At 40.7% G+C, this 12,414-nt stretch overlaps 1 protein-coding gene across 4 annotated transcripts in view; it reads right to left on the bottom strand.

Moving 5' to 3' along the window:
* UNC5C (unc-5 netrin receptor C) overlaps window positions 1–12,414 on the bottom strand; it is a 357,910-nt gene that overhangs the window by 37,959 nt on the left and 307,537 nt on the right. For 2 of the 4 annotated variants that reach the window (XM_005608603.4, XM_070262215.1), the window contains exons 8-11: window positions 9,570–9,626; window positions 7,381–7,572; window positions 6,367–6,711; window positions 3,199–3,286 (exon numbers count right to left, since the gene is read on the bottom strand). In XM_005608603.4, the coding sequence (XP_005608660.2) occupies window positions 3,199–3,286; window positions 6,367–6,711; window positions 7,381–7,572; window positions 9,570–9,626 (682 nt within the window). The remainder of the gene's footprint in view (window positions 1–3,198; window positions 3,287–6,366; window positions 6,712–7,380; window positions 7,573–9,569; window positions 9,627–12,414) is intronic. The other 2 variants (XM_001497540.7, XM_070262216.1) reach the window with 1 other exon arrangement.

Raw genomic sequence — 12,414 nt, 5'->3', positions numbered from 1 at the left:
TGGTCGTGAGATACTTTTTCTTCTGAAATATACTTCACTTTCCATTCCCTAGACTCGGGCCTGGCTCTTCCACTCTCCCCTCACACGTAGATTATTGCCAGAGCCCACCCAGACACCCCGCCTCCGGGGGGTCTTTCCGTTCCCTGCACCAATTCAGCCCACACACCATCACCAGATCAATCTTTCAAAAGCACTGCTATTCCTGTACCACGTTGCTGTTCAGAGACCTTCCACGGCTCCCCACAGTTTACCAGAAAAAGTTCTATTTGCCTTTATATTTGGAATGTGTAAATTGATTTTTTGGCCTTTTGAGAAAACTGCTAGGCAAGTACGGAATACAGAGAAAGGGAAAATTAATGTTCATATCTTCAATTCCAATTGTTTTTCGATAAGAAATGACAAAAGGCAAAATTTCAGTCTGCATCAGACTCATTTTTTAAACTGCTATTGGAAACAAGCAAAAAGGCCCGTGTTAGAGCCGTTAATCGTGGAAATGGTATTCACGAGGGAGCAGAGGCTTTGCCACCTCTCCAGAGATCTGTGAAGGAGGTGGAAATCACGAGCACAGCCTTGCAGCTCTGCTCCCTTTTGGTCAGAGACAGCTTGTCCCAGCTCTGCAGCTCACTGAGGCTGCTCATCCGCCACCCAGGGCTTCCTCTTGGAGCATATTTGGTAATAAGGCCCCTCTTGTCACATTCACTGTGCCACGTGTAATTAAGTTCACGCCTCCCTTTAGACAGTTCACGTCGGCAGATGACCAGCTGGATACCATCCAGGTGGAAAAACACCCAGTTTTGAATGCAAGAAAGGGAATCAGAGAGAACGGAAATGGAGAAAAATGATCAGAATTTTCCTATAAATGTCTTGAAGTAACTCATATCTCCTGATGTCCTCAGAGTGTCTTCTCTGAAAGAACTTCTGTCTCGGATCACGTGAGGATAGAAACGGTCTTTAGTGAGCAATAAAAGGAATGCGCTATAACAGGAAGACAGAGGCTCGGTTTGTGTGCTGTGGAGGAGGGAAGGCATGTTAGAAAGTGGAAGAGGGTGGCGGTGGGGTGACCTGGGTGTGAATTCTGCCTTCCCTCAGTTGTAATCTGTGACACCTTGGCTGTGTGACTGAATTCCCCTGAGCCCTAGTTTTTTCATCTTTAAAGTGGAGCTTGTCATAACTTGCAGAGTTGCAGTGAGGAATAAAGGAAATTAAAAGTACGCCGAATAGGTGGCAGCTCGCTTTGTATTATTACTATATCCTAAAACACATTCTTGTCAATGTGCTTTTACAAGAAAAATGCATCTAGTTCCCAACAGAAAATCATCAAGAGAGAACTTCCTCGTTTATTTGAGACGGTTATGTTCTCACGTTTGTTCCTTGCTTCATGGCCTCTCATGCATATTTTCTTTTGATATCTTGAGGTTCCTCTAGTTTCATTTTTATAAAGAGAACTTCTCTGATGCACAACAAATTCAACAGAGTAATTCCCTCCGCACCTAACTTCAGGTGGCAGGCACAGCAAGGAGGGAATTCATAGTTCCCTTTTCTTTAGAGTCAAAGGCAGAGGGACCTACAAGCAGAAGTGTCTAGCTTTATCAATTTTCTGTTTTCTCTTTCCTTCATCCTGAATGTACGATTTTCCTGGTCAGGGTGCCAACTAAACCGTGGGCAGGAAACCCCTCCAAGGCCAGTGAGTGCTGGCCCTTTGGGCCCCACGGCCCTGCCACAGCCCTGCGGGCCGGCTCTTCAGCAAGAGACAAAGATGCTCAGATGGAAGGAAGAGACCGGGACACCTCGCTGCCTCTCAGCATGAAGCACAAGCCGATACTCTTTCCCTTTAAACACAATGTCTATGTTGGCAAAGGCCTTGAGGGATGATGTACTTAGTGCTAATTGACTCTGGACAAGATAAAGAAGAAAAACATGTAGAAAGATCTCGGAGCTTGCTAACCTTCAGCCCTCCTGCTGCAGAAGAAGGGCGCTCTGCGGGCCTGGAAATGTGACTTTGCATGGAGAATGAAAAAATGAATATGTGATGTAAATACAAGCCTTTCAGTGATTTTCTGTTGCTCAACTTTAAGGCCTGAATAATGCTCAACAAGTTTTATTATGTTCTCAGCCAGGCTGGTGTTTGTGCAGGTGAGAGGTCCTGGGGCCTGCCGGTTGTAAACACCAGTGTCTCCGCCAGAGAGCGTTATAGAAGAGCTTTTCGGCTCCTGAAGAACAAGACTAAAAATGGATGTTTTCCTGAGGATGAGAGGGGAAGAGAAAAGGTACAACTCGCTGTAATGATCACCTGGTGCTGCGCTTGTCACTCATGCTTATGTTCAGAGCTCAGGGCTGAGGAGCCGAGGCCTTTCCCCTTGGGAAAAGCAATGATAATTACATGTAAGGATCTTCATTTCAACATCTTTTATTTTAAGTTCTCAGTGTACTTCAGAAGCGTTAATCAGTCAGGCCTTTAAAGCACTATTTAACACACGCACTTTATGTGAGAACTAATCAAGAGAGACCACAGATGATTTGTTAGAGGCTGCATTGAAAGTGGAATTTAGGACTTCTGAACTCCTCTTGTTAATTTTACTTAAAATAACTTCATCTTTATAATAATGACACATTCAGAACAGGGCCTTTTGATTCACTAGTTTTAATCAACCCTGGATCCATTCAGAAAGGCCCAATATGGAACTCTAAGTGCTAAACATAAGACGGAGGTCGGTAACACTGGAGCTAGAGAGAGTCACAAACAGAAGAATCTGCAGGTGAGAATAAAGTGCTAGCCTGCGGTGGGGGCCAGGTCAGGGGTTACGGGATTGTCTAATTCTTTGTGACCTTTACCCCTATAATGGGAGCAGGCTGGATTCCTGAGCCAGGCCACAGGAAGCCGATGCCTCCGTGTCTACCCACATATCTCTCTGGACAATCTGTGGATCACATTTCTGCCCATTTTTTCATGTGATATGGTCACACGTTCACTTGGGAAAAGATCTCTGGCCTTCCATCCATATTCAAGATCTGCAAAAGTGTCTGGAGCTTTAAAGATAAAGAGAAGTAAAAGCTGACCTTTTATAAGTCGGGAAAAAAGGGTATGCCAGAAGTAGGACACTCAAGACAAAAATATGTCGGGTTTATTCTTTCTATTGTACAATTCTCCTCCAAGTCAGACACTGATAAAGTCAAGTGCACCAGAAAAAGCATATTTACCTCATATTTTCTTTCCTGTGTACAGTCACATACATTTCGTAGACTCTCCCTTGGGGAATGGCCCCAGCGGGAATCAGCAAGCTTACTCCTGAATAGCAAAAGAGAAAAGCAGTCACATAAGACCTATGAATCAAAAGGAAACTTCACAGATTGCCTTTGAAGCACGTGAAAGGGACTGAGAGATTTTGCGGCCACGTAGCCATAGGCCTGCTTTTTCTCTAAAGACATGTAAATATTCAGAGCTGCCCTGCTCTCCTTCCCTATTGGCTGTATTTGTTACCACCGCTCCCTCTGAACTGTTATGGAATTACTTAAAGGAATGATGTAATTTTTTAAACTCTTGTTTTATTTAAGGAATAGACAGATGGTTCCACTGTTGTTTTCCTTGTAAAGTGAGGGGAAAACCAACAACTGCTCTTAAAATTTCAAACAGCTGTAATGATGCATCGTTTCTAATAAAAAAAAAAATCCCCGCAAGATTCAAAGTCAGGGAAACGCTAACCTCAACAACATTAAAAAACCAGTTATTTCTGAACAATCTGGTTAGCATCAGTGTTTTTCCATAACAGAATAATACTTGGTGAAGAACTTCTTTCATCATATGCAACTCTAGAAAGTGAACAGCAACTGCCAGTTTTAGTCACAGCAGGTCAAGCAGGCTTTTACTTAGTTGCTAATTGGTGCCATTTTGTAGGACCGTTGGATTGAGCTCCGCTCTACAGCAGGGGTTTGCTACTTGAGCTTGCATCAGAATCACCTGGAGGACTTGCTAAAACACAGATTATTGGATCCTGTCCCCAGAGTTTCTGATGTAGAAGGTCTGGGGAATTTGTTGTTCCAACAAGTTGCCAGGTGATGCCAATGATGGCGGCCTTCAGACTACACCATAAGAGCCACTGGCCTGTACCATTGCAGCATCATCATAAAGGGGAATTCAGGGTGGGCAGCGACCTGCAGATACCGGGCTCCATGATTTTATTCCAATAAATGCAGTTTATTTCAACTCAATAAGAATTTACGGAGCATCACCATTAGTACAGTGTTTGACACTGTTGTGAATGCCAAGAAGTAAAAGCATTCTTGTCTTTGAGCAGCTTATCACTTAATTAGCAAGGAAATCGAATATGCCAAATGAGCACAGGGCAATAAAAACTTGCTCAACCACAATGAAAAGCCTGAAGAGGGGACGGTCCCATGGCTGAGTGATTAAGTTCACATGCTCCACTTTGGTGGCTTGGGGTTCACAGGTTTGGATCCTACACACCGCTCATCAAGCCATGCTGTGGTGGCATCCCACATAGAAGAACTGGAAGGAATTACAACTAGGATATACAACTATGTGCTGGGCCTTTGGGGAGATTAAAGAAAGAGGAAGAGTGGCAACAGATGTTAGCTCAGAGCCAATCTTCCTCACCACCACCAACAACAAAAGAATCACCTGCAGAGCTTAAAAAAAGAGCATGAAGAATAAAGAATGGAGAGTTAAGGAGGAATAGTTATTCAAAGGCCTTTGTATAACGGGTTCAAAATGTTGAGTCATGGCCTTGTTGAGAAGGAAAGTCATGTGTGAGGGCTATACTGCTGTGGGAAGTGGACTGTCACACGAGGGTACAGATAGTTTGCTGAGGCACAGAGTGCCCCCCATGAGGCTGCCAAGCAGCCTCTTTCCAACAGGAACAATAGAATGTAGCTTTACATTTGTTATGGGGATGCAATAAAATTATGATGTAAAGTAACAAGAATAAGGCCTGACACATATTAGGTAACTATCGTTACTCTATTAAATAAAATAATGTATGTAAATCGCTATTGCCTAGTACATATAAAGTATTTAATACACACTAGCTCCCTCCTCTCCACTGAAGAAGCCTTTATAATAATTCATATATGAAAAAGTGACAGGAGTAGAAAAACAGGAAGGAAAGATAGAGTCCAGTGAATATCACGACAAAACTGTCTTTGGAATAGTATAATGTTTAAACAATGGAAGAACAATAGAGTATATTTTGATCTACTCATTTGATAGACTATTAAAAGTATATTTAAAATCATGAGAGCAAACAATAGCATGAGAATTAATGAGAAAAAGGTGAAAAAAGAATTTTATATAATATATGATCTAAGCTATGCAAAATGTATAGAAAATGGAAAAATGATATTATATTAAGTATTGCAATTTATTAAAATATACTTTTAAAGGTATGGGGTGAAAAATTGCGAAGGCATTGACATGCGGGACTGAATGAGAGCAGGAATCGGACAAGTTCATACTCAGACCTGAAGACAGATTGGTCTGTATATTACTTGGCTGTGTACACATTATATTCTTTTCTTATGAAGACTTTAAGTCAATCAAACTGTTTCTTATTGCTGTACTTGCAAAATGTTCAGCCTTGACCAAAACACCTAAGATAGATTCAGAGAGGAATCCACTAACCCTCTTACGACCAATAGTTCCAAGCCCATTACTAGTATTGATTAATGAAAAGCAAACTTTAATAAAACATTATCAGTCACTAACCTAAATTCACCATTTAAGACCTTTATGATGCTGATTCCTAGAAGCAGATAACTAGGTAATAAACTGAAAACTAAATAATACTACAAAAGGACACATGATGAAATTGTGATTCTAGAGAGACATATCAGAAATAGTAGTGAGTACCTTATAAATACCTTGGGATTGAAGACTGTGGAATAAAGGGCTAAGTTGACACATGAAGATTTGATGTCTATTAGGATGTCCTCTGATCATCTAAAAGTTAGTATTCTGAAGTATTGCTTCCTGCAGTAAATTGGAACTGACCCACTGATATGCTTTCTAATTAATTTGTCCTTTTAAAGTGTGATGACAACAGTGCAGACTTCTGACTTGCTGTTGCCTTCTGAAGCTCTATTAGAAGCAGGTCAGTGACAGTCTAAATGACACCTTGGCAGAAAGTCATGAGTATAATATTTCTAAAGGAAGTGTTTTCAGAGTTGCTGGAGGAAGATAAATGGTTTGCTGCTTTTATCTGAAGTAACGTTGGTTTACATTGAAAGCAGATTTGGGTTAGATAGGCTACATTTAACTTTTCGGGCATAATGGAAATAAGCAAATAAAAAAGACTTTGATACAAAAATATGTTTCCAAGATCTATCTTTGCAATCTAAACCTTTAGGAATTACCTGAATTGGGAACAATAAGGTGACCTCCGAGGGAGTTGAAGGTCCCAAACGCGGTACAGGATGGATCAGTCTGCCTTGCTAGACTCTGATTCTTCAGGCTGAGGGCCTCATTCTCCAACAAGGATTGGGTCATCTGAGGGGACAGCTTTGATGCAAACTCAGAGAGGTCATCTTGGGGGGTGACAGCACCTGAGGTGTTGTACACTTTGATTTTCAGGTTGGGAAGCGGATCCAGAATTGGAGAGTTGGTCATTGGGATTTTGTCTGAGACGTCATGCAAGGCATAGACAGGTCCTCTGTACATGGCCGCAGCTGATGTCAGGTCTGGGGGGACCGCCAGGAGATCTGAGTCAGAAAGAGAAAGCAAGTCCATTTGAATTCTCCATTCAGGCAACTTGCATCAGTCAGAATCCCCCAGACACTTACCGAGCCAAAAGCAAAGCAACTCAGTGAATATTCAAGATGTATAGACTCTAAGCTTCTGCTAAAAACAGGGCAATTAGATGACTGGGATCCATTTTATTATTGGCTACAAATAAATAGACAAGTTCATTCTATATTTTGCCTTGAAGTTTACTCATTGCTCCTAAGGTACTTTGCTATGTCAATAGATCGGATTCACAGACAGTGGTCCCCACGAGGTGACTGCTGGGTGACAGTTTCCCTTGTCTACACTGGATTTGGGTCATCTTTAGATCACCATATTCAGAGCAACACAAGATGTCTTTTCAAAAGAAAAAAAATGGGGTTCCAGAAATCAGTCAACCAATCCGTGTACTCTTTTCAAATAAAAGTTAAAAAGTATGAGAGAGAAACCTGTTCAAGAAGAAAAAAAAAGATGATTTGTTCTGTGAATGAAGTTAATACAGTAATGAACAAAACAGACCCAAATCCCCAAGTTCACGGAGCTTCTGTTCTAGCTGAACCACATGGCCTGAATTTCACCGATTCTGACGCCACGCAGGAGACCGCTCAACGCAGAAGCCGCGGGTGTGAAGCACGCTGTTCACTGACCTTGTCTCGCTGCCTTGATGTTCACGGGCTGAAAGCCTCCGTTGAGCGCCGAAGAGTCAATGATATCAGATTCAAAGTCTCGATGGTTCTTCCGATACACAAACAGGGCGACAACCACAGAAATGGCCAGGCACACGATCACCGCGATCACGATGCCGACGTACAGAGCAACGTCGTCTGAATCAGGGGCGGCTGGACGGGGGAAGGAAACATTGGACCAGCTGGTTAGAGAAATTCCCCACAGTACATATACCTGTTGCTATAATTTTTTCAGACATTTATTGCCTTTTTTATAGGTTAATTTCAAATCTATTTCGAAAGCTATATAAAACAACTGTGGCCTTTCAGTGGAAAATTATCTCTGATTTCTTTTCGTTTCTCACTCTGCATCTATCCACCCACTAATCTATCTTAAGTTGGGCAGCATAACAGACTACTTAGTATGAGGCATAAAGAGAAACTGGAGCTAAAACCATCCCAACCCACAGGGAAAAAATGTTTATTATGAATTTCAGGTGGAAAAGTTTGGAAGGAGGCTTTGAATTTGCTGATAGTTCTTTCAAAACATAAATATAAACACTCTGTTAGAAATACCTGGCATCTTCTGAATCTGTATATTTATTGGACCAGAGTAGTTTCTAAGTATAATTCCCAGCCATGAGATTACTTTCCACAGCACTGCCCTCACTTTCCCCTGAAGCAGTGACGTGGTGGGTGGGAAGGGTAGAACTAAGCATAGCAGATATTAGGAGTGAACATGCTGGATTTGAAAGGTGCTTTCAGAAGACCCAGATCTGGGGAGCAGAGGTCAATGCCGATAACTCTAGGCTGATACAGATTTCATGTTACCTCTGAGAACCCTGAGCTTCTCGTGGTCTCTTGTCAGAGATTCACATTTGAGCTACTCATTCCTGGAATGGAATATAGCTCCCTGGTGCACTGAGTAAGATAAAGCTCTGGTCCAGGAAGGCCAGACTGCCCCAGAAGGCAATTAAGCATTTGACCAACACAGTGTGTGGTCATTTGGGAGATGGTTTCTTGGTAAAGTAAGAAGAAAATTCCCATAAATGTTGCATGTTGCCTTGGTGGCATAGAATATGCTCTGATCCAACTGCAAAAAGTGACAAGAGCTGACAATTAAAATAAAACAAACAAAATTAAATCTGTCCTCAATCCCACGGCCAGCTTTAAGTCTCCATTTTTAGTTTTCTGTGACCCACAAAAATTTTGAGCAAAGTTAACTGAAGCGGCTCGGTTCACTGTAAAAGAGATGATTCAACTGGCATTTCAGGTCAAGAACGGCCTTTTTATGCTCAATTTTATTTACATTTACATTTTGGGAGGACAGAATTTTCAAATTTGTAGGTCCCACAATCTCCTGAAAGTTGAGGGACCACCACTCTCTCCTAAGACTCACAGCCACGTGGTTTCTATTAGAAATGACTGGTCATTTAGACTGCCAGTGGCTCACGTGCTCATCGACATCCTCACATCGTGGTATGTGACTCCCTGGCAGTAGAAAGGAATTTCCTATTGGAAATCACTCCATCTCTTTTAACATCTTGTGTTTAAACGTGAAAAGGTGTTTTTTTTTTTCTTTTTAACTACTGTATTTCCCAAAGTTTCCAGAATCTCCACTTCCCCATCAATCAAGTCAATACTGACAAATCTTTCCAGAAAACCAGTGGCATCCCAAACACTCTTGGTTGTGTGCACACCACTTCCAAGTGCTGATTTCACTTCTGCTGGGTTTATTTGAGACCCTGCAGCACATTCTGAACTTGGGTCAGAATATTATATCTAAACCCTTAATGTTCTCCTTTACCAAGCTGTAATTACTTATTCAACATTTATGATTTCTAACTCAACAGATCTGCATTTCCTCAACCCTTTACTTTTTAGCATCTGAATCCTGCCCTTTATTTACATCAGCATATTTCATGATATGTTTGTCAGCCACTGGGACTGAAGAAAGGAATGGTAGACTGATAGATTGTAAAGCTGGCAGAGACTTGAAATGACCCTTTCTTCTCTTCAGCAGTGAAAATCTAATTTGTCTTTCATGTTAGAATATATTAGGCGCCTATTTCCTGTGTGCACATCTGTGATCCAAAGAAAGGTAAACTTGAACTGGGGGCAATAGTATTAAAGGATTATTCAGCAACATAAAGACCAAACATCAAACTTACAAGAAAATCCATATTCATTCTGGGTTCTCTGTTCAGTTGAAATAGGATAAATGAAACCTTGAAAAGAAACAAAAAATGAAACAAAAATGGGAACAAAATCAAATTAATGAGGGAAACAAAATGAGAAGCATGAAAAATGGTTTAATTAAAAGAAAAGGAAAAGAAACCTGTGGTCCTTTAAAATTCTGGTTCAGTACAGAATTATGATTTTGCATCTCCTGTCTGCTCTGGAGCCTCACTAAGAATTAATAAGTAGGCAGATTGAATTTCAGAGCAAAAACTGGTCTCGAGTCACTAACTTTGGAGTGCTTAAAGTCTTTCTTTTATTGAGCATAAACTCTAATGGATCTAATTTATTTCAGACATCAAGGGTCATTAGCATAAGGAAAATCTTTTTTCCTTATCCCTGCCATATGCTTTAATTCCCAGGACATATTCAGAAAGGCTCTCACCAGTTTTTTTCTTTTTTATTTAATCATAACAGCTTGCTCTTGGTCTAACAGAACTAAAGATAGACCTGTCATCCTTGGTCAAAGGTTAAAGACCCATTTACTGAGCCGAGCCGGACCACCTCTCCCCCTCCATCTTGAATCCACTGTTGTTTCTCGCCCCCCCCATTTAATAGGAATCCAATAGGATTACCCAGGGGCTGGGCAGTTTGTCAATGCAATGGGAACTGGATGCTTTTTATTTGAAATCATTCAAAAATCAATAGGGCCCAGGGGTTATAAGGTTATTTATTTTAGGTCTTCAGAGGAATGGTGTAAATTGGGGAAAATAAAAACCTCACCTCAACAGTACATGCAGAAATCACAGTAGCAGTTTTACTTGTCTTTCTTTTTATTATATTCCACAGTAGGAAACAACATGATGATGATGATGATGATGATAACTAATGATAACAATAATAATGTGAAGCAGAAGATTGGGAAGAAACATTGGAAAAATGTGGAACATAAACTTTTTGAAATGGAAAATCTACAAAAGTTTTAAAGTATAACTTGTAACTGGCACCCACAGTTTCCTAATATTTAATATTCTGCAACATATGAATGAATCAAATGATACAGTGCCATTTGGATTAATCAAATCAAGATGAATAAGAAGCATGTGAATTAAACTTTCCTAGTACTCAAGGGCAGAAATGTAGAGAAACTGCAAGAATCACAATTAATTGGTTCAAAATTAAAGGTGTGTAATGCTTTAGTATTAAAGGTAACTCTAAATAGTGCCTCAGGTAGATCTTTTGTAGTTTGCAGAACACTCCGTTCTTACAAGCTCTTTCCCTATTTTGAGGAAATAATTCTGGAGGAACACACAGCGCTACCTTAATGAAAGCAAGGTTTGCTGTAGCACAGACAGGTTTGCTCTGAATTAATTTTTAATGCTTTATTTTAGAGCAATGATTGCAACCTCCTGCTCAGTTTTATAAATATTATATTCCTTATTCCAGTTGTCTGAGTCCATGTATTAGGTTTGATTTTCATTTTTAAACACTTCTGTCTGGTAATAACCTTTTTCTATTTGCATTCTGTGAACTCAATAAAAGGACATCTGGGACATATACAGGCCCTAGAGAAAAGGTTATTTATTCTTAAAACTCAAAGACTTAAGGCAAAACAAGTTCACTGCTGCAGAGGAGACCAGATAACTGACGCCATAATTTTGGTAGGGATGACGTTAAGTAGAGGGATGTGAAAGGATTTCTTTTTTGCAGGTGAGGAGGTCTAGAAGGTAGGTAACATAGAATATTTGGGGATGGTCTGATGTTCACCCTGAAAATTTTGATGAAACTCCGCTTGAGCCTGCTGGAGTAAGCAGAGGAGCCGTGTCTTCTAACAGGGGACGCCTATCTTCTGAGAAGTAGAACATGGTCTGAAATGTCTTCCTGTGAAGCCGTTCTGGGTTTTCCTTGGCTTCCATCCCTACTTCTCAACAGAATCCCTGTTCTTGACAGGCAGACCGAGGAATAACAAAAAGGAACTTTGTAATTTTGATTTCAATCTCAACTTTCCCATATTTATGTACATCTATACCACTCAGTAAATATTTTTGTGCCTTATGGAATTTATCTGAGACTTACACTTCATTCCAGGCACAGGACTGGAATCCATCCATTCATTTACCAAATAGTCTTGAACCTTGTATGCAGGTTTCTATTCTACTCATAGGGTCAATGACAAACAAGATAGGAAAAGTTCCTGCTTTCATTCTAGTTTAACAGAAGATAAACAAGTACACAAAATAATAATAAAGATCATTTCAAATGTTGAAAAAGTTTAGAAAATAAACTTTTTAGAAAATCAAACAAAAGAATATAATGTGATTGGAGATATAAGGATGACCAACTTAGGGAATCGAGGAAGAAGTTTCTGTTGAAATGAAATTTGAGCTTAAGTTTGAATGATGAGAAAGAATCAGTCAAGTAAAGATCAGGAGGTAACAATGTTCCCTGAAGAGGGAGAGTAAATGCAAAACAAAAACGGAGTGTTTGGGGCTGGCCCAATGGCATAGTGATTAAGTTCGCACTCTGCTTGGGCAGCCCGGGGTTCATAGGTTCAGATCCTGGACGCCAACCTAGCACCACTCATCAAGCCATGCTGTGGCGGCATCCCATATAGAATAGAGGAAGATTGGCACAGATGTTAGCTCAGTGACAATCTTCTTCAAGCAAAAAGAGGAAGATTGGCAACAGATGTTAGCTCAGGGCCAATCTTCCTCACAAAAAAAGAAAACCAACCAAACAACAGCAAAAAACCCCAGAGTGTTTGGAGGGTGGTGAGTGAGAGGAAAAAGGGAGGCTATAGGCTGATGGCTGAGCAGCAGCCAGATCATGTAGGCCTGG

This window comes from Equus caballus, chromosome 3, assembly GCF_041296265.1.
Source record: "Equus caballus isolate H_3958 breed thoroughbred chromosome 3, TB-T2T, whole genome shotgun sequence".
NCBI lineage: Eukaryota > Metazoa > Chordata > Mammalia > Perissodactyla > Equidae > Equus > Equus caballus.
Note: the sequence above shows the minus strand (reverse complement) of the source record. Positions and strands in the feature narration are given on the sequence as shown.